Source organism: Amphibalanus amphitrite, unplaced genomic scaffold, assembly GCF_019059575.1.
Source record: "Amphibalanus amphitrite isolate SeventyFive unplaced genomic scaffold, NRLGWU_Aamphi_draft 000198F_arrow, whole genome shotgun sequence".
NCBI lineage: Eukaryota > Metazoa > Arthropoda > Thecostraca > Balanomorpha > Balanidae > Amphibalanus > Amphibalanus amphitrite.
Window position 1 is genome coordinate 760,350 of NW_024881693.1, and position 23,260 is coordinate 783,609.

Below are 23,260 nucleotides of genomic sequence, written 5' to 3' on the forward strand. Positions count from 1 at the left end.
GCTGACCCGCCTGCCCACCCAGGTAATGGCGGTGTCACCACTGCGGTCATGGCCTATCATCAACACGGGCCCGTGTAAAATGGTAGACGCCGTGTGGCGGCCGGCGGACGGGACAGGGCCCCCTCGCCGCCGACCGCCGCTGCCGCCGCGCTGTTACTTACGACAGAAGGGCGCAGCGAGTGCTGCAACTGCTGATGCCTCGTGATCTCGTCCAGAAGTGCTGAGCTAACTATTTTTTATGAAACACATTTGAGTAATTGTATAAAATACCGCGTTACTGATTTAGTAGAATACGATTCTCTTAGCTGATACCTTTGTTATTTGTTTGACCAAATTTTGTTTGGGTTTTATTACAGAAGCAGTTGTTTACCGTTTCTGTTCATAGTCGTTGGCATCATTTATTGTCTAACTATAGCATAAGCCGCCGCATACTTTGAGCTTCCGTAGGTATTTATCTTTCAGGAGAACCGGGGCAATGTTTTAAAAACGATCTTATTTTCCTTCCACAAACATTAGGTATGTATGTGTCAAATTTGATTTAATTAAACGCATTAGTTATAACTACTGGATCTTCCGTCCGGTGCACTTAGGTAGGCGTTTTCTGGTCCTTCGTTTCGTAAACGTTTGGTAAACGTTTTCAGCACAGCAAATGCTGTCGTTTATGAACCACTACTTTGCAAAGATGTTGACGGTGTGATCCGTCTGTTTTGACTCCGGCTCAGACTCGGTTTGGCTCACACGGGGTGAAAAGTAAACGCGTGACACATTTTGATACCCTGTCATGTCACTATCAAACACAGTGCTCTTTACACATCCTTCATTTTGGCAAGCTTGCCATAGTCCACATCCACCACACATTATTTGCCCCCTTTCCCGTCTTTGTAGAAGTCTGGCCTGGGCTGTCGCACTGCAGTCCCACACCGCACAGAAGTCGCGCCGCCATCTTTCCTGCGCCGACTGAGTGCGCGCGCCTCGCGCCAAATTGGATCGCCCACCGATCCGCAGAGGGTGGCGCGAAATCGGCGCGTTTGCTCGCCGCCGCCGAGGTCGAGCCGCGGCGACTGTCAGAGACAATCGATCGGTTCCATCGCTGCGGCAGTCGGTGGCGACGCTGGGTGTTGGGAGTCGGTACCGTCTCCGAGAGAGAGAGAGAGAGAGAGAGAGAGAGAGAGAGAGAGAGAGAGAGAGAGAGAGAGAGAGAGAGAGAGAGAGAGCGCCGCCGACCGGCCGAGGGAGGGGTGGAGAGAGGACAGGAGGGGACAGGGGTCAGGGCGGTAATCGGGTCAGATTCGGTCACCGGATAGGTGGTAATGGATATGATACTAAAGACCAGGAGTTGAGCGGGAAAGATAAGACGGGATGGGAAATTCGAGCCGCTGTCGGCGGTGGTCGAACAGCGGACAATGGATGTTCCATGTCGCTACCGGTCGTGGGACCGGGTACGGGGTCGGAACTCGGACCCCAGAAGTGCGGACAAGTGTAGCGGATATGAGACGCCGTGCGGGTCAGCAGCTCAGCATTGAAACCATGGACTTCTTGAGACAAGTAGATAACATTGAAATTGGAAACATAACATGAATCGTTGTTAAAATGAATCGTTTATTTCTCTTGATTTCGTCACATTTATTGAGCGGCTTTTCACAATTAATTGTTGCTTATTGTCACTCATTTTCAAGCACGGTAATGATATCATTTATGACGCGACTCTTGGAAGGGAAACGCAAACGGATGAACACATCTTGACGCGACTGGTAAAGTTTAAAGGTGAATGCATAGTTAGTGTTGTTATTTGTGGGTGCTCGACTTGCTGTAACATGTGGAAAAAGATATATTATTACGAATGATGATCTAATAATTCCGATGGGTATCTTGCTACTTAACTAGTCACTTTTCAGGACACAGAGTTACCTAATAACTATATACCTAATAACTAGTCACATCAAGGACAATTTAAACGACGCCAGTTTCGGTAAGCGTTGCATCGGCCACAAAATGCAGTGGCGATGTCAGTATCATTCATTGGCCACTGACGTTTTTGCGATCCTTTCATGGCATCCGACCTCGCGCTTGGAATTTGAATGCTGTCCACTCTACTGTTCATTCTATTTGTGCGATGTTTTTTTTTATCGTATAAAACTTGACCTGGCCCATCTTAGTAAAGATCCACAGTTCACTCTAATAATATTTTGAATCTCAAATTTCATATTCTATAGAGCTTAGACCTCAAGCAGTGCATGGAGTTTTTCGAAAGGAACGGGCTTTGTGTGTTTTGATAGGTCAAAATGTTTTGCGTTAAATGATGGTGCTGAAATTTATTATCTGCAAATGTCTCGTGTGACAATTTGAAACCCATTGGGACAGCATCACACATTGTCGTAAAAAGGTTCAGCTACATGGTGCGCTTGATTCATAGCAACACATCTATTTTCACATATAACCTGATAGCCTCTGCCTAGTGTCTCTGTCAGGGATACCGCCCCCACCCCCGCCCCCGCCCGGTTAGCAGCGCTGATCATCCGCCATCGAGCCGACCCAGCGCGTAGTTACGGAAAATGACGAGCGAGCGCGGCGCCGGCGGCGCACTCCAGTTACCAATCGCACGCGCCACTGAGGATAATTGACGTGCAACTGGAGAGACCATCCTACCGCTAACGAGCGGTGCGCTGACAGACGGATCGGTAGGTAGGCGGAGAGACGGACAGACAGACCGACGGACAGACGAGATAGAAAGACGTGTAGACGGACGACGGATAGAAGGACAGACAGATGGACAGACGGAAGGACGGATGGACGCACGGACGGATAGAATAGACTGACGGACAGACAGACAGACAGACCGACGGACAGACGAGATAGAAAGACGTGTAGACGGACGACGGATAGAAGGACAGACAGACGGATAGGCGAACAGACGGACTGTCGTGCAAATGAACAGACGGACAGACGGACTGACGGACAGACGGACAGACGGATAGACGGACAGACGGACAGACGGATAGACAGACAAACGGACTGACGGACAGACTGGCGAACAGACGGACTGACGGACAGGCGGACAGGCACGTGCAGATGGACAGACGGACAGACAGACTGACGGGCTGACGGGCTGACGGACTGATTGACTGACGGACAGACATACTGACGGACTGACGGGCTGACGGACTGACGGACTGACGGACAGACAGACTGACGGACTGACGAACAGACGAACAGAAGGATAGACGTACGGACGGATGGACGTATGGACGGATAGAATAGACTGACGAACAGACAGACAGACAGACAGACAGACAGACAGACAGACAGACAGACAGACAGACAGACAGACAGACAGACAGACAGACAGACAGACAGACAGACAGACAGACACACGGACGGACGGACGGACGGACGGACGGACGGATGGACAGACGGACAGACGGACGCGTGTTTGACGCATGCACGAACAATGCACCCGACTAGTCAATTCACCCCACTCTCCCATTGGCATTGTCAATAAAACAAGCTATCATAAACTGTTATTAAAGGTGGCATTGCTCCCCTGCTAAACATGATGTCATTCAACCCGTCACCAGGCTGAGCTTACTGTAAATTGCGTTAGTTATTCAAAGGAATTAACTTTATCTAATCATTATCCCCATTGTGAAATTGCGCCTGTAGCAGCGCTATTCTCGCATGAACTAGCATCCGCTTATCTTACAATGACTACCTCTGAAAGGCCGCCACTCTAACACAATTCTAACCGCATTCTCATCTCGCGCATTACATGCATCATCTCCTCCCATTTAATCGGGCGCCCTCTGCCGATCTGCGGTGCCCGGCGTCATTTGCCGAGTCGTTGGTCCGCCAACATATTACCGGCGGTGGTAGTCTGTAAATACTTCATCCATGGTCTGAATTACCAGCGGCGTGCTCACACCCCTGGCCGGCCCTCCCAGATGGGAGCCAACATATTTGGGCACTTACGGAGCGGCGCGGCCGCCGGGCCAGCCAGCCGTGATCACAATGTAATCGGACGGGCCATCGCCGCTCAATCAGTACCCCTCAGCTGGCACCTTCCCCTCCCCTCCCGTCCCCCGGCGCGCGCCCCGACCGCGCCTGCTGCCAGTTTGCGCAATAATTAACTCTAATACAGTGGGCCATTACCGGCGAGTAAGCGGGAATAATACGGGCGACGGCCGGGGAGCCAGTATTAGGCTAATGTCGGCGGCCGGGAGATTACCCGCGCATCTGGCCCCGGGGCCTCAGCCATTCACCGCCACCTAGCCGGAAACCGGCACCGGCACGTGACCGCCATGGACGGCCCATTGGCGTGATCACGTGACCGGCGCTGGTCGCCGCTCAGCGTGGAAGGAGGCGACCAAAAGCGTCCAGTGCCGGCGCCAGAGCGGCTCGGCCGAAAACAGGCTGCCCGTAACCGAGCCTCGCGCGGGTGCAGCCACTAAACATGATAAGCCGCTTAGGAAGGGCGTCTATCAGTGTCCACCCGATCCGAAAACAGGGCACTTCCTCTCGAGTCGAGAGACTTTCCAGCCCTTTCGTCGGTGCCAGCCGCTTGCCACTTAGTTACCAGAGATCTTCAACTGATATCTCTGGAAATCTGCACACCGGACTTTCGGTTAATATTAGCTTCCGGTGGAACCTAAAAACTACTGATTCACGATCTACATATAATGTCAGGCAAAATGAAGAACAGCTCTTGTTCAGACGATTAAACAAAGTAAAAAATGAGTTTCAACTTTATTGCCCGGGATAAAAACATCTTTTGACTTTCTTATGTTTTGCAATTAGAATAAGAATATTGCTTTGAAAGTAGAACATCACTACCTACATTTCAACGAATGAAAATACACCCAGAATGATTAGAAGCTTGCCAGGATGAACTACAGTTGAGTGCTTGTGTGCCATTTTGCTATAAAAAGAGCAAAAATGTTTTCATAGTTATCGTGCGTACTCTATAAATTTGGGTGTTGTTATGGGCCAATTTGTCCATGGAAGGTCAGCACAGAAAGTAATTATCTTAAGTGGTGATCTGCCTCCTTATAACCGTTTTTACGACGGGCTATCTGGCGAATGCACCTAATTTGTCCAAATTTGCACCGAATCTCTTCTATAACAAATATCTTCATCGCATGAATTTATTTCAGTATTTTAATCGAAAATAACGTCTGATGCCTAAATTGAAAAACGAGGTCTGCAAGCATCTGTGTAACCCAAACGGACATCTTTTCAGAAACACAATGAACATAATTTGACCAAAACTGCACCTAATCTGCACAAAATGTGTACCAGATGGCCGTCGTGAAAACGGCTAGTATGTCCTAAAAATGACCGAATTGCTTTCATACTGATTTTCACGACTTTTTAAGCACCGCTTATTGCTTGTGATTACCTACATGGCCGCCCAAGAGCACAGTTAGAGCTGGGGGGGGGGGGGGGCACAAAACGCCCCGTGCCTTATGTGCACGATCGGACCACCGAGGGTCTATTGGGTGAACCGAAGGTCAATTGAGATTTCATGCCACGTGGCGCTAATCGAAGCCGCGTTTCGATCCTACCCTCGAGGTGGGTGTTGGTCATGGTAGATACTGCAAATTCAATGCTCATCCATCACTAATAAACATTTGTTTTTAATTGTTCATGTCAAGGAGGCATTTGCTCATTTAATTTCCCTTAAATCCTCAATGCAGCCGGCTTAGGTAAACAATTCTTGCCACTGGTATTTTATTCTTATCAACAAACACATAAGTACATACGTGGTACACAAAATTGACATGTTTTATAAGAAGGTAATGTATTTACGAGAGCTGATTATGACAAACATCTCACGGATAAGATAAGGTTCAACATATGCGTGAGAAGAAACTTATGACTAGTGCTTAGGAATTACATACAGTCGGCAAATTAGAAGGAAATACATTGAACTAAAAAGCAGTCATGCGTAATATTTTATCCATGGGAAAGGTAAGAACACATACGGGAGTTGTCCCTTAGTTATGGTTAGAACACCACATTCGCCATATAGAGCTGCCAAAAACATGATCACAATAACCTCCGACGCGTCATGATAGCTAAATACTGACTAGAATCCTCAAATCGGTGCTGGGTACATCACACGTGTCACATGAATAAAACAGTCAATCGAGAAAGATTAAAGATGTAACATTATTTCCACGGTACACAAAAATTAAAAATAACTAAACAGAATTATTTTCAATCGATCGAGTTCATAAATACACCCATGATACGGATCTACTATAGCTCATGCACGAAATGTATGTACACCGTAAATATTTACAGCAAACACGAGTGTGGTATCTATATCTTGTGCATTAGCATCATCACCATCAAAAGACATCCCTGTCCTAGCGATGTCCCGAACGTCCAACAACACACCCAAAGGTACCCGGCTCTGACTAGTCGCGTCCCGTCCTGCACTCGAGTGTCGCCCCGTGCTGGTGCTGTGTCGCCCAGCGCTGGTGCTGCTCCGACCAGCGCTGGAGCTGCGCTACACGAGCGCTGGCGCTGCGCTGCGCCGGGTGCTGGTGCTGCGCGTGCGAGTGAGAGCGCAAATATTGCAATACTTGGTTCTGGTGACAAACAACGTGACAAGACAGGTATCCCATACTCATCCCAGTGCTTCTCAATCTCCATCATGCCTATCAGTTAGATATGATTTCCGATCCAATGTTAATCCCCTCCCCACAGCACTTGCCCTAAAAATTGCTTTTTGGATAGTTGCTTACCTCTGCTCTGAAAGTCATGTGAATAGTTTATAATGGCCTGATGCCCTCCCTAAGCAGATAATAAATTCAACTGCCTTCGGTAACACCTAAGCTGTGTCGCATGATAATCTACCCCGTAAGTATGGAATGTCCACGTTTACCCTGCCTTTACCCTTGTCCCGCCCCACCCTCTCCCTCTGTCTGTCTGCCGCGCCGACCTCTCCCGCTCAGACCAGGCCGGACAGCGACGGTCGACAGGTGGGTGTGTACGGAGAGGAGGGAGGGTAGAACAGCGGCCCGTACCCTCCGAGCGACACGGACGGCGCCGGCTGCGGCCCGCCCGCCGGCGGCGGCTCCGGCGCGCCCACAGACGCCGTCGAGGCCGACGCCGAGCTGCCGCCGCCGCCGCCGCCGCCGCCGCTGGCACCGCCTCCCTTCCCGGCCGCCGCCGCGGCGCCCTCGTGGTACAGAATCGGCACGCGCACCAGCCGTTGCGCTGCGTGCGCCATGTTGGCCGCCTCCAGCTCGGCGGCCAGCTGACGCTTCCACTTGTTGCGCCGGTTTTGGAACCAGATCTTCACCTGGGTCTCGGTCAGGTGCAGGGACGCGGCCAGGCCGGCGCGCTCCGAGCTGGACAGGTAGCGCTTCATGTCGAACGTCGACTCCAGCTGGAACACCTGGCTGCGCGAGAACACGGTGCGTGTCTTCTTTTTGCGCCGGTCCTTGCCGTCGCGCAGATCGTCGCCGCCGTTGCGGTCGTCGGCGTCGTCGACGGCCTCTGTCGGTGCCGACGGCAGAGCCGGTGACTTGCGGTCCGCTGCACCGGGAGATGGTGGGTCTGGGGACAAAAGAAAACGAACGTTATTTTACACCAACGAGCGATATGAGCGATACTGAACAGATGTGACAGCTGTGTGAGCATTCATTCTGAAAATGATAGATGCGCTTATGCTTACGTAATATTTCGTGATGCTTTTGATGGCTGCGATCCAATGCAGAACCGCCGTAATTATCACAATCTATCAGTCTGTTTTACAGTGGCGTTAACTGATGTGACGCTTCGACGAACTGTCATTCCGAGAAGAACCGTTTGGCACAAATGGTGTTCGAGCGGCGAGTCGGCGACATTTTCGGGAGTCTCCATGCAGCATGCCCGCCCTGCACGCTCGCCGGTGAGTCTGCTTGTTATCATTCGCCGAATACCTCTCATCGCCCATCACCACAAAGAAAAACATCCAGATACACCGCGGTTAATGCGACCCCTGGCGCTAATTAACTACCACATCTCCTAGCACGCGTGCGCCGCGGCCCGCGGGGCACAGTAAGCCAGCTCCGGTTCTCGTTATCATTTTGTCCGTAACGCACATCAGTTTTTGCGGCGACTTACGGTGTATCGCGGCACGGCGCGGCGCGGTATGGCACGGCGCACCGGAGCGCAACAGAAGGCGGCACGGTGCGCCACGTGACGCGCACGCGGCGGTGCGATGTTTTACATGGCTGCACGAGCCGCCGGCACGTGCCGTCTCGTGGCGCCGTCCCATCGCCGCCCCGCATCGCTCGCGTCGATACCGACTATCCCACACGCGTCGACGACCGGCAGCGCTCTGTTGTTTATTCGACAGATTCGAGGAGGCGGGATTAATCTAAAACCACGCGGCGAATTTTATGGGCTCTCTTCATTAAAGGGCGTATTAAATTCCCATTCAGGGCTTTTAACATCATGTGGGGGCCGATGGCTTTTTGATAGAGATGATAATCACGCTCTACCGGGGGAGGTGCTTCGCTGTCGGCGAATAAAGGTTCGGCACGAATTAATCTGGTGGCTCGGCGCGCTGCGACGTGTGGGGAGAGCGGCAATGGCCCGCGCCCCATTCACAGAGAAACCTGCTGGCCGATGTCCCGAGCCGGTGATTAGGCGGCGGCGCATTCAGTGCTGATTCAGTACGAATCGCGCTCGCACCGCGCCGCAATGCGGATCTATCGGTGATGAGACTTTTCACATTAGCGCTCCCGAGTTGTTGCTGAGCGGGAGAGGTAAAAGAGTCAAAGCGCAGCTCGTCAATTTATGACCGGGTTTATGGAGTAACGAGAAAAGATACTAAATTTCAAATTTGTGACGATGACGCACGCTTTTACCTTTTAAATTGATAATAGGAGGATAACAATATCATTTCTTAATACATGAAAAACTCTAAAGGCCGCCGTCCACTGGTTAGGCGCGCAATTTGCGCGTAATCGCCCAGTGTCTATAGCGCGCTTATAAGTTGAAGTATTTTAGGTCGTCAGGAGTCGTAAAATAATCTTCAGTCATCAGCGCGTGAGTCGGCGCCCAACAGCCGCCGAATAATCAGCTGACTGCGATTCATCGCGCATTCGGCACTGAACCGCATTCGGCGCGCAGCCCATAGACTTCCATGTTAAATTCAGCGCGTACTCAACCGGTGGACGGCGGCCTTAAATGTCTCAAAATCTAACGTTCCCTACTGTGTTATTCCTGATAAAATTACAAAAATGCATGCAAATGTGTGCCCACTTTATGACTTTACTCTAAATTCAACCATAGATTCTCATTTAACCATATGGTTGATAAATCTTTTTACTTTTAAATGCAAAGCAATTTAATAATTTGAATGCTGTAAAATAAATTCAGCAAGTGGCAAAAGGGGTACACTTTCACTGACGTTTTTGTCGGAGTATTTTCAACCATACCGAACTAGAGGTGGAAATGAATATTAGTCATTAGTCAAAAATTAGTCGACTAACGTTAGTCAAGCGCTTTTTTAGTCAGTCAAAAGTCAGTCAACCAAAATGTTTGTTAGTCATTAGTCAGTCATTAGTCAATGATTTTGTTGCATATTAGTTGACTAATTTGTCGTGTTTCGTGAGGTGACTAAACCCGCGCCCCATTGGGGTCGCCGGCCGAACGCGCCCGACTGGAGGGGGTAAATTCCCCCCCCCCCCGGTTATCTCCCGAACCAGGCGTCGTATAGCGGCCGACAAGATATCTTGCGCTTGCTTCGCATCGCTTTGACCATGAAATAATTAGGGAGAAAATTTGGAATCGTTTGGTGTTTTTCCAGTGTCGATCAGACGTCTACACGTTTTTAGGCGCAATTTCAAAAAGTTTAAGGCCAAATTAAAAAAGTTAGGGTTCGAAATGAACGTGAACTTTTTGTATTCGGTCTTAAGCTTTTTGAAATTGCGCCTAAAAAGTTGTAGACTGTAGAAGCTAAGATATTCGCGGAAAAACTTGCTTTACTTGTAAATTCCGAAATTTAGTCAAATATTAGTCAAATTCGAGAAAAATGACATTAGTCATTCATTAGTCAGTCAAGCTTTTTGAGACGACAGATTAGTCAGTCAAAAGTCAGTCAACCAAAATTGTCATTAGTCATTAGTCAGTCATTAGTCAAGAATTTGGAAAACGTTAGTCATTTCCACCTCTATACCGAACCAATATCCGGTGGTCAAGCCCGTGATCGGGTTATCCCATCTGCTATCCCAGTCCGCTCCCAGTATCGCGTGCCAGTTTAGCCCTGGAAAGGCTGGATCGGCGCCGATTGGTCGCCGCTCCTTCCCGTTAAATCAGTGGCGCCCTGATCAGCCGGGCGGGTTTTTATCGGGGACCGGCGATCCGATGTCTGTTGATCACCGCTGATCACTGTAGCTCACCGCTGTGGAGCGCTGCTGATTACTGTTGAGCACCGTCAGTAACAGGAGTGGCCGCAGGCTGAGGAGCGCCGTGGTGACCCCATCAGTACCCCGCGGCTCCGTAATCTGATTGGGTATTGAGCGGGGACTCTTCTGGGCCGATACCAGCGGTAATGAACAGGCTATCTTTGCTCAGTGGAGGATAAAGAACCGTGCCGTCTCTTGACTCTGGATAAATTGGATCGGAAGGACAAGCATCCGTGTGCACGGTTTCCCTTTTGGGGAAAGGAAGAATATAATCGCCCATTGGACCCGTTACATAACGTGAAACATCTAGCTGGTCAACACACATTTACATATAAACATCAGTCCTCACCCATCGAGTGTCAACCCACCCTCATTGAGCATCAACCCCGTCCTCGTCGAGTGTCACCTAAACTCACTCCCGTCACTCACCTAAGCTCTCACCTAAAGTCACTCCCGCACCGTCTCCCCCATCCCTACCTGGCGAGTGGGCGTGCAGGGGCAGCCGAGCCGGGTGAACGGGCGGCGGCTGGGCGGGCACATGACCGGCGGGAGGCCACACGGCCTGCCAGGGGAACGGCTTCCCCAGCACGTCACATCCGGTCAGGTACGGATACCGGGCGGCCAGAGAGCCCAGCTGCAGGAACCCGAACCTGAGGGCACGGGGGAACATAGGGGAGATAGGTGTCAGTGCTGGGTTCGAGCCAAAGAGCGCAGGAAATCAAGGGAACATGGATGTCAATGCTGAGAATGAGCGAGAACGCACAAGTAGGAACACAAGAAGCGAATGTTGTACCACAGGATTCAAGCCAGAACGCACAAGGGGAACATGCAGGGGAGCATAAGTTTCAGCAGTGGATTCGAGAATGCACTAACAAAGGGACGTGTAGGGTGTTATTACTGAATGGACGTAGCACGCATGATGAATAAACGACATTTCCGGTCACAAATTGAATCACATCGTCTTCTGAAACATCATTTGAAAGTTTTAAAAGCAAATGCGCACTGAACGACTGAATGCTCTTGACTGACGAATAGTTTCAACTGTGCCGCAATTCGGTACTCAGACCTTATAACGTGCCTCTGGTTTGTAAAAGAAGGCTTACGAAAGTTTGAGTACTTCTGACAATGCCAAGTCTCTGATGAAAGGACTACTTGTGTGCGAAATTCTCGATAGAAATAGTTCAGCTGTTGCGGCAGAGATTGGTAGATTCTTGCATGCAATTTAATATTGATGGTCTGAAGCTATTAGGCGGAAAGCCTCTGAAAGCGACAACTTAACGAGTAATCTCTCAAGTTCAGAGCGTTGGCCTGACGGTGTTTAAAACTTCCTGCTGCTTTATCACGGGCCACGGCTGAAGCATCCGCATCAGTGGGTAAGTAACGAACCAAACTATTATAAAGTGAGCGACGTCTTCTGACAAGTTGGGAAGGATGAGGTAAAAACAATCACTTCACCCGTACAACCTTTGATCGAGGAGTCATTTAATCAAAATGAACGAAATATACGCGCTGATGATGTTCGAGTTGAACAAAAAAAAAAAAAAAAAAACTTCATCATTTCTGGATTACACAACTGACAAAATGTGCATCGCCAGGGCCTTCTTTTAAATCATCTGACACTTTAGAAACTGACCAAAATAAAAGATGTCGGCAAAATAGAGTGTTTGATGAAAGGCATTTGTTTGTAGTAGGTGCCATCTTAGCATCAGTGCTTGTAGGATTATTTAGATCAGAAAAGGCCTGTTGCTTTGCTATTTCCCTTTTTATCCCGCAGGTCAGCATCTGAGATCACCTGGCATAATGATTTGTGCCATGAGCATTTTAAACGAGAAAAACAAACCACCATTTAGATGTTGTCTGGATCAAATTTTGAAGAGTGAGTCTTTGCCATGATAAATGTTCCACCTTGCGCATACGTCTATACGAAAATGTCTCTGATTGACGAAAAACAATAGCCCTTTAGCATGGCAAGGAAAACACTACATGCATACACATTACACACAAACGGTTGTTTTGCAGCAAGCGTTGCAAGTGAATGGAGCCCGGTTCGAGCCGCTCCGACGGTAGCTATTTGATCTGGGCGGAAATTGCCAGCAATCGGTTATACAGTGTCGTCTCCGGCCCCCTAAACCTGGTTTTCCGATCGAATGGCATAGAGGCTAGGGCTTATAGGACTTTCTATTGACTTGATCATGACGAATCGTTTCCAAAATAGCAGGAAAATTCAAAACACGGTTACAGTGGAGAGACAACAGAAGCCGTTCTAAGACTCGTGTGTTTGCCTGCTATATAGTTTTCAATAGGTGGATGAATGCCAACAGATGCATTCCTATCTGAAACGTCCTGCTTAGGAAAACGACTGAAAACGTTGACGCATTATGTTGCAGTGGATGGTATAGGCATTGATGGAAGTGCGCGCTGTGCAATCTTCGCTACCAATGTGTCACCTCCCGTCCACGATCGTTTCGTGTCCGGTGAGATGAAACTTAGCATCGAGTGTCGCCATGATTGTGTCATGTTATGATATACTGACGAATAAAATCATATATCCAAAAAAGACGCATTATGTTGCATGTAGTCAGACTCTACAGGAATTACTCAAATATCTCTTCTCAACTAGCTCACCGTGGCACGGCGCTTGCTTACATCTATAGAGCCCAAGGATCCGACTGAATAGGAGATTAAAACTGTGCATTCTGTTTACGGTCGGTTTCTGACGTGTGGAAGAGCTTAGCGAGCGTATTGGACAGACCATCAACCCTGAATGGCAGTGTGTATCATGTAACATACAGATACCTACCTAACGTTACAAACCACCTTCATCTATGTGTGTAGGGCTATTGATGCCATCAAGCATGCGATGAGGAAATTGCATGTGGAAAATGGCATATATCAAAAATACGTATGAATCCTTTCATAATTCGCTTCGGTAGATGTCTTTCATTGAAAGTGTGGTAGCAGCTGCTTGTGATTTGATAGCAAGCATACCTGGACATCATTTATTATTAATTTTATTGTTGTTTGACATGGTTATATAATGTTGCAATAATTTGTTCCCATATTTCAAAGTTATCTTGTCAAGAAACAAAACTAAGAGGCGATGACTTTGCATGATGTGCTACATAATGTGCATACATAATCTCAGCATTCGAGTGATATTTGTTTCACGGAGATTATAAAAATGAAGACTTATCATAGTTGATAGTCATCAGTTGCCTAGGTATCCCCTAAAAGTTGCATGCTATTCGCACTAAATAACCAAGTGCAATTTGCTGTCGGTTAGTACGTTTATGAGCGTCACGAATTTATTGCGGAGAAGTGTGTTCTCTATTGAAACAAATAATTGTACTGCAGTCGGCAAACACGGGACCCTCCCATACCCCTTGGGTAGCCTTGATAGTGAGGCTCTTAACAGCCGTTTTCACGACGGCCATATGGTATACATTTGATGCCAATAAGATGCATATTAGGCGCAGATTGACCTAGATCTGGTCAAAGTAGGTACGTTGTGTTTCTTAAAAGTTTAAAATTATCAGTTTGGGTTGCACAGATGCTTATATAACTCATTTTTAAGATCATCAGACATTTTTGTCTATTGAAACACTGAAATAGGCTCATGGTATGAAGATATTTGTTGTAAAAGAGAGTTGGTGTAGATTTGGTCAAATTTGGTGAATTCGCCAGATAGCCCGTCGTGAAAACGGCAGATGAGACACATTTGATCCCAGGTAACGTAGAATGTGCAGGTTGAAAGGGAATCTTGCAGGAATCGCAAACATTCTTACAAACATTCATACTAAAGCACCTCTCATAACATGGCTGGAAGGACATTGAAGTCATGAAACATTATTTGCAGGCAATTATTATAGCATCAGCATGTGAATCGCTGATGCGGTCTCATTTTGCTCATATCTACGCGACCAAGATACCAGCCTTCAACAGTTCTGATAACTCGACCATCAAGCGCTCGATCCCGACCATGGCTGACTCACAAGTCACAAGGTCTGACGCCATTCCACAGCACCTCTGCCCTCACCATGATCAACATCAGCCAGACCATCATTACCCCACCTACCTGGCGGCCGCCGCCGCGTCCAGCAGCTTCTGCGTGTCATCGAGCCTCTCTCGCACCGGATCAGAGCGACTGAGGATGTCGGAGATGCTGAACGACTTCCTCTCGGGCCGCGGGCTGACCTCCGGTGACCTGGCGTGCTCCTGCACCGCCGGCGGTGACGGCGAGCGCGAGCCCAGCGGGCTCTCACAGACACTGCGCGGCGATCCGGGAGCCGACATGACCGCGGCCGCCGGCGTTCGCACGGAAAATAGCGCGGCGATCGGCGCCGCCGCTTGTGCTGCCAACCTTTCTATTATTTCTGTATTGCCGTCGGCCGAGCGGCGTGTCCCCGCCCACCAACGGCGATCGGCCCACAGGCTCCGCCCCCCGATGATGACGGCATTGATTGGCGGTGGGAGCCGCGCGCTGATTGGTCGGCGGCGAAAAGAGCGCTGACGCCGATTAGCGGAGGATCGTCGGCAGGTCTAATTATGTCGAACACGGGGCGGCAGTAATCAGGGCGGCTGGCGGCGCTGGCGGGGAGCACGGAGCCACCCCCGGCTGACCAGAGGCCTGGCAGGTCGGCCGGGTCGGCGGGGTCACCAGAGACCGTCTGTGGCCGACTCTATTGATCCCGCCGACCAGAGAGCGGCGATCAGTGGCGCACTGTTCAGCGATCAGTGGCGCACTGGACGTACTGCGACGATCTCATGGCGCATAATTCCAAACAGTGAATATGTAGAAAGGTGGCAATGACAGAGACGAGACATGCCAAACGTCACCCCAGCTTTTACCGCTTTTACCTATGTAGCGCTGAGTTGAAACTTAGCCCCACAAGATTGATAAGCCACATGTTTATAATAACTAGTCATAGTACCTTCCACAATGGATAACATTTAGTATTCGATAATCGCGCTATCATTCACTTTGAAGTTTGATCTGCCACGTTGTATGTGAACAGATAACAACTATTTAAATGCATTTGTTCTATGACCATTAAAAAGGCTTAAATGAATAAGTATGTACTAGCCATTTTCACGACGGCTATCTGGTACACATTTGGTGCACATCAGGTACAGATTTGGTGCAGATTTGGTCGTTATCGGTTTGGGTTGCACAGTTATATGCCTGATACCTGATTTGATTTTTCAGATTATCAGACACTATTTTAATGAAAACACTGAAATAAATTCATAATACGAAGGTCACTATTTTAATGAAAACACTGAAATAAATTCATAATACGAAGGTACGAGTATTTGTTGTAATAGCGATTTGGTGCAGAGTTGGTCAGTTTGGATTAGATACATTCGCCAGGTAGCCCGTCTTGAAAACGCTTTCTATGTACTTACATACTTACATATTTACAGGCTATAGCGATAAATGGGCAAACCAGGTGGCCATATTGTTTTGTCTCGTGACGACACATTTGTGTCATCGGGATCGAAACTGGTTGTAAACAAATCGCTCAGTGTCGCTACCTACTATATATGGCCTTGGGGCAAACTTCTTTTGATTCAGGACAGTCCAGTAAGGCAGACAGACGAGCGAGTGCAATAGTGAGCACTGCAGTGAACGTGTGCAAGTGCGATGCGAGATCCCCCCCCCCCCCCAACTTGTGCGGGCCACCTTTTCTGTTCGATCCAATAACGGTGTAACAAATTTAAGCGCAATTGCACTGTAAAAAATATTGACTAGCCCCTCGTCAAATGATTCTCAACGCTAAATGTCGGGGGTACAGACTAGTTTTGCATCCTACTTTTGACACACGCTGCGAGCCCCTGGCTTGTTTTGTGTTCGTCAGATGACAGTTACCAGGTGTCGGTTAGTTTTTACCACGTCCCAAAAATAGCTGGAGCGTTTCTGCCTTGTTTTGGAAGCAGGTCCTCGTTAATGCTGTGTATGATAACAACCTACCTAGTAACAATAATAACGAAAAACAATGTCAAAACGAGGGCGGCTTGTTTAGTGACGATGCTCAAAAGAAGCATCGTCTTGTTCCTACTTAACGAATGAAGCTCAAACTAGGTCAAAACTAACGTATTGCTCAACCCATAGTCAGATGACCAGCAGATCCTACGCCGCCCAATCCAGTCATCGAATTTGCCAGCGAATTCGTTTGAAGACCATCATATTATTAAATATCGGTGGTCTTCAAACGAAATCTCTTACCAGTTTGATGACGAATTCATCCGGCCCATTCCAAAAACGCTCAAGATAAAATGAAAGTGTATTTCTGAAATAATATGCTTTCTTGCAATGCACCTTTTGTATATCAAGCGAACCTTTCACTTCCAGCGCCCGTTAACAGTTATCAATCGAATCAGAAGCATGCACATATCGATAGATCTGAACCTAAGAACACAGAAGACATTTTGTAGAGTACCTGTCTGAGCCTATGCAGTGGAGCCCGTGAGCCGCCCAACCGCAGCTGCCTCATGAACTTGATGATAGGTCTGAACCTCAGATTGGCCAGAGCTTGGCCGTCAATAACTAGCTTATTTATATCCACAGTTGTAGTGACTTAGGGTTTGGAATTTGCCAAACCTAAGTTTTGATTACCAAGAGAAGTTTTGTACTTCTTGCACTTGCCTTTTCTTCATAACTTTGGCGGAAATCGTCGTAGTGAAACTTCAGTGATCCGTTAGCTGTCGGTTCTTGAGAGAGTTGGCCAGGCCGGACACCGGGGGCGGCTCCACAACTTTTGAAAAATTAAACCAAAGTCCTATTGCACTGCATGGAGAGCAATTCATTTAAAATCGCTCTTGTCCCCCCCCCCCTCGACAACTTTGCAAACGTCTCTGCGCGATTTAGTTGAGAATAGTGGCTTATGGCTAGTTATTGAATCAGAACGTCGATCACTGCAGGTCATATATCGGTAAGCAATTCTTCATAACTAGACACTGCACAAATGGAAACGATACAGGTTTACCCAGTGATAAACACTCGCACTTCACAGACGCTCGCACCCCCGACCGAACGCGGCACGGCACAGCGCAACTGGCGCCGGGAAGCCGGGAACGCATTAAGTGAAGGATTCACAGGTGCGCAACTTTATTGCGAACAATAAAAACCTACCGCAAACGATTAAAAAAAAAGTTTTAGGGCAATCGGAAATACAAATGTATTGACTTATAGAAATAAAATTGTCATTCACCTTCCAAATAACCCAACAATTTATTTGCCGTAAAAAGTGTCTGGAAATGGAAAGTTGCTAACATGATTCAGCAAGTAGGGAAACGCAGCAGCTACCTGGCGAATAATTTCAGGCTGGTTTAGTGACGAGTGCATTGCTACGGCTTGTTCCTCACCCTTCACAGATTACTATGACAAAACTACCCCTAGTATTTTGATCATCCTGAGGCTGGCTTTCACCTAATAATTTGATGAGGGTCTTCCTCGTTTCGGATTGAGGCGAAAACAAACGTCAAACAACCTTGATAGTTAATTCAGCACTTCAAAACAAAGGTACACCTAGGGTATCATCACAATACCGGATCATAACGATCTGGATAGTTCTCAGCCTGTAAGCTAACTAAGCGGTAACTAGTCAAGTGGTAGGTACCGGAAGCATTGACAACCTGGTGACTGTTTCGAGACCCTTGTTTTGACACATAGCTCGTCAATATTTTTTACAGTGTGGCCCAACCATTTCCGAAATGTAAAACCAGCCCTCTGCACGTGTGCACGTGCAATGTAATCCCTAACTGATTTGTTTCAAAGACTCTTCTCATCGGCTCCAAAAGTGCTCCAAATTTGAGCACAATTGGCCCAAACCGTTCTCTAGACACGGGGCGACGCCTGTACATGCGCATGTGAATAAGCACTCTACCCGTGATCAGTGTGCCTAAAATGTAGCTCGGTAAACTTTATTCGGTTTCGAGGGCTACATCTTCCGTGCAAAGATATCATTCACTGATGCAAGCTGCAGGGCAGGCCGTATATTTAGGCTCATGGCTGCAAGATTAGACATAGAAAAATGAGTTTTGTTATTCAGAACAAATAAAGGTTGCTGCGAAATATTTGGCACTAATGAAATCGTAGACCGTTACGGGCCACTCAAAACCGAACATCGGGTTTCACCTACGCCAGCGATGGATATAGGTAGAAATAAACTGAACAGCGAAAACGATAAAAAAGGAGTACCTACCATCCAAGTCGCTATCAGTATTGTGCCTATTGTGTTGAAGAAGTGTTTAATTTGTACGAATGAGCTCTTGGGTCATACATCTTTGTATATCGTATTCACTATTCATCATAAGTAGCGGCGGAACACCTTCAATTAAGGGGGGGGGGGGCACCGCCGACTTTTGGTCCCATTCTTTCCATGCAACGCCCATAGGGCTAATGTTAAAACGGCAAAATCAATGGGGTGGGGCACCGTGCCTCGGTGCTCCCCCCATTCCGCCGCCTATGGCCTTAGCTCTAACATCTTTGTATATTCTTTCTTTACATTTTTCCATAGCTCTTTTTCTTAACCATTCAACCTTATAACCCTATAGTACATATATACCCACATACATACCTATACACTTTCTATATCCTGGTTGAAGGCAACACGAGGCTCGTTCTTTTTTCAGATCGAGCGCTCTGCCGTTCTGTACCTAGCTGAGCAGAATGGCAACACTCACGCTACGTCGTGCCCGTTCTAAGGCACTAGACGCCTTGTAAACCTCATTGCAGTCCATTACTGGATTATCTCAGCATTTCTTATTTAGACAGCTATGCTCCACCACCCGTGGCAGTGAGCGACCTGAAGTGACCTTTAGGAATGTAATAATGTGATTGGGATTCTTGGTAAGGCGTGAATGTAAACAGTCACATGTTCCTTGGCTGAATGTCGGATTACCATGCGATGCAGTGCGATTTGCTAAATTACTTATCGCATGCATGCTTCCGTTCATACGTAGGATCAAGCATGAACTAAGCAGAGATAGCCATTAGATATTATCCTTTAAGTTCCTAGTTCACATCCGGCATTTTTGGCGGATCCAAAAAAGCGGTGCTGGACGCTGCGGTGGCAATCCCCCGAAAGTTCCTCCAAATTTCAAGAACTCCTCGGATTTTGCTTGCATATGCGTTGTTGTATGTACAGTTTCAACAGTGCCTTCTAGATTTTGTTTTCTTTGTGCAATGTCTATTCGACATAAACGGTAAATTTCCAATTGGTTTCGTTCGTTGGAGCCTGGAGGGGAAGAAAAGCATGTGTTGCAAATGTTCTCTCTTGGCTCCACTAGTACCGTCATCACATTTGATTAACTCTCGCATGTGTGCGGCGTTTGCCAGCTTCTAATGTGTAGGGGGGGGGGGGTCGGTTGGACCCCCCTTGCCGTTTGGCCCCTGATCGAGCTAGAGCTTCGCGGAAAAAACGAGCGTGTTGCCCGTGACGAGAGGAAGCCGATGATACCCAATTTTAAGGTCCTAGGTCATTGGTTGACCTTCCAGGTCAGGTCAATGACCCAAAGTCGGGAAAATCGGGACCTGTTAGAAAGTCGTAAAGTGTGGCTGCTAAGGGGTTTTTCGGGGTGCTGATCACGAATATCGTGTTAGTTTTGATCACAGATGATGTCTTGAAGCATTTAGACCAGGTCGGGTCAGGTCAGGTCAGGTCAACCAGTAGGCGTCGTGACGGGTATTCGTAGTACGTGTCAACCGCCTCTGACAGCTTCGTAACATGTTACGATGTCACCAAAACTACTTCGTAAATGTTCAAATGGTTGCTAAATTCGAATTCAGCTCCAAAAACTAGCCTAGAAACATGTAAAACTCGAAAAAGTGACCCGAGGTCACCCGAGGTCACCAAAGGTCAATGACCTGACCTGACCTTCAGGTGACCTTGACACACACGGGAGTAACATCAAATCACATGTTTGAACGTTTGAAACCACGAAAAGCTTGCAAACACGCGGCTAGTGCGAGCCGACATACGCGAAATCGCGATTCCGGCCAAACATGGTCTCGGGAAAGAGGTCACAGGTCAAAGGTCATTTGGGTCAGGGTCATGAAATTTTCAGGGTAGGTGTAAAATTGATCAATGCGAGGGTACTGCAAGTTTCGTCGCGATCGGCCGCTTTTTACGCGAGTTATTCGCGAAAAACCATGGGGGGGGGCCATCCGACCCCCCCTACACATGCGAGGGTTAATCTTGTAATAATAACGTCGGCCAGCAGTAAGTTTGAAGTCATGCTTAGCTTTATTTCATTGTTTATACAAATAAATTTATATTCATTCATTACTTTATATTCATAACAGCATACAGATATTTCGTTCACAGTTTGAGCAGCTCAGCACACACCCTCGTAACGTATCCGGCCCGGAAAGTCAGTGGCCATCTCTGCTGCACCATTACCGACAGGATCGCTAACAGCATTACCTGGCCGGATCATTATCCGGCCAATTATTGGAGCCATTACCATTACGGGTGACATGTCAGCTCGTCGCGACCGACAGACCCTCCCCCTCCCCCCGCCTCTCGGTGCCGAGCTCCAGGGAGCTGCTTGCCTTCGACGGGTCAGCCTCCTTACCTATCCGACTAATACGAGTGCACTAATGAAATGCACCTCGGGGACAGATGCATCCTCGTTTGGCGCTGTAGAAGCCGAAGGTAAGTGATGGATGAAATTGAAAGACGCCGACTAGATAGCACGTTAATCTAGCCTAATGCGAAAGGCAGATCAATCTTATACAAGCCACTGTTTATGGTGATGGGGTCGGGCCGCCGTAGGGTGACGCCATTGCCGAGATAGCGGACGCCATGTCAGCTCAAACGCTGCCAAATTGCTGCCATATAACGGGTGCTCGTAAAAGTCGAGGGAATTCTGGCAAAAGTTGGGCGGTATGCAGCGCTCAGCCTTTAATTAAACGGATTTGGGGAGATTGTGAAATGGGCGTTTATGCTCAAGGGGAATTCAGCTGCGGGGGTTTCATTCACATTAGATCTAGAAGTTACTAAACGGTGCGCATAATTTGACAAAGAAGTTAGCCCGAGATTTCGAGATGAGTTCAGGGTAGCAATAATAAAGTCGACTACAGTGCTGTTTAATTTCGGATGTGCTGATTGCCAACAATAACTTAACATTCACAACCCTTTCACACACTATGTGACAATTTACACTCTGCTTTCGTACCTAATCTGGATCGTGAACACCATTCAGCGACAGCAAACAAACAACTGAACTAATGAATTAAAGTCAGCGAGAGCACTGAAAGCACGTGTCGTTAACGATAATCACTGGAATTCACAGGATCATCTCATAATCTGACCGCGGCATCACGCATCCCTCCTAATCACGCCACGAAACAATGCTCCCTCGAGCGGCGCGCACACGCCGCGTGCACTTCATCTCGTGCCAGAGTCGCTTTGCCAACCAACGCGTAAAGAAACAACAAGCCAGCTCGCCTGTAAACCGCCGAATGTCTGTGCGGCCCATTTGTCTGAGCTAATACACCGGCCTCTCGACCGGGCGGCGGTGCTCTTGGTGGCGCGACCAGCGTGAAATGGGGACAACTTTTCAACAATAATGTTTTCCTATCTTGTGTGGACAGGGGGAGAGTGCGGCACATCTTTGAGGATGCCCCCCAGGGCTGCGGGTATCCGATCAGACAGCCGTGGGCCGGTGGGACACGGGACGACAGGAGGGAGGGCAGAGGGACGGCGGAGGACGAGGGAGAGGGACGGCGGAGGACGGAGGGAGAGGAAGAGGTCGGTAGCGTGTCGGGTCTCGGAGGACATGGAAAAAGTCACCAGTTTGGTAGGGGTGACTGGTGGGGAGGAAACAGAAGGATGTTCGACAATGCCCGTACAAGTAACGGGAAGCCCTATACGAAGGCTGCCGTTAAAGAAAATGGAGAGGTCTAAGAAATGATATTGATACATTTGTAGAAACAGCCACCTTACCTTATTGAATAAGCTGATGTTTGTTGTGTTGCAATTCAATCAGCGCTCCGTTCTCAATACAAAAAGGAAAGACTTCAAAAAGACGCAATTTTATTAGCAACTTTCACGGGCTTGAAGTTTTCTCTATTTTCATATTTCTCAAACTTCGATTTACCAACGAAAAATTCGAGGTTTTTGCTTGGGATGGGAGAACATATTTCTAGACGTGAATGCCCTTTCGATTCTATTGCAGAGCTCGGCTCGTTTCAACAAATGGCTGAAGGCATTTCCGCCGTTAGAGCACATGCATTAGAAAACCGCACTCCGTTCAGCAAGTAGGTATATTACCAGGAAGAGCACACGCCGGGTAGGTATATGTATTCAATCAGCCGAGCTGAACGCGGGACGCCGCCATCAGTCTCCCGCCCCTCTATCGGCGCTCATGCAGATATAACAGTCCACGAGCCACTATTGATGCACTTTACCCGCTCTGAAAGCCTACAAATAGGATACGTCCGCTCAACAATGCATATTAATGCGAAACCTTTTAGTCTGTGTACGGACCAGTCGCACAGAGCACCCGTGAATAGCATCGATTTTATACGTGATCGGCGAGCCTGCGGCGTTTGCGGCGTGGTGGCTCCGGCCCGCGGCAGGACTCCTAATTACAGGGGCCGTGGACAGCGCCCTGCCGCGCCGCCGCTCGCCGCCGCACGCCGCACTGCGCCGCTTCTGTCGCGACTCAATGTGGTGGAACGTCGCGCGGACACACGTGTCCGAACAAACGGAACAGTGCGGCAGTAATCGGTCGGGTGGCCTGTCCGTCCAACGTGGGCTCAGGGAGGGGGGACGGGTCAGATACACAGGTCAAACGGTTTGGTCGTGGGCCGACCGGATCAGCCGCTGCGAGTGTCCAGCGTCTGCTTA

General features: G+C 48.4%; 1 protein-coding gene across 1 annotated transcript; it reads right to left on the bottom strand.

Annotated features, from left to right (window-relative positions):
- Positions 1-5,717: 5,717 nt before the first annotated feature.
- On the bottom strand, positions 5,718-14,705 carry LOC122384784 (homeobox protein HMX3-B-like). The gene is made up of 3 exons (XM_043372524.1): positions 14,479-14,705; positions 10,881-11,053; positions 5,718-7,563 (listed from the first exon to the last, which is right to left on the bottom strand). The coding sequence occupies exons 1-3, from the start codon at positions 14,694-14,696 to the stop codon at positions 6,953-6,955; spliced, it is 1,002 nt and encodes a 333-aa protein (XP_043228459.1). The 5' UTR covers positions 14,697-14,705; the 3' UTR covers positions 5,718-6,952.
- Positions 14,706-23,260: the final 8,555 nt, after the last annotated feature.

What these genes read in the sequence shown, in the direction of transcription:
- LOC122384784 (XM_043372524.1), bottom strand. Translation starts at nt 14,696, where the DNA reads ATGTCGGCTCCCGGATCGCCGCGCAGTGTCTGTGAGAGCCCGCTGGGC. An exon ending in GACGCGGCGGCGGCCGCCAG is followed by an intron (nt 11,054 to 14,478) that starts GTAGGTGGGGTA and finishes CCGTGCCCTCAG; the next exon opens with GTTCGGGTTCCTGCAGCTGG. An exon ending in CCTGCACGCCCACTCGCCAG is followed by an intron (nt 7,564 to 10,880) that starts GTAGGGATGGGG and finishes TTTTGTCCCCAG; the next exon opens with ACCCACCATCTCCCGGTGCA.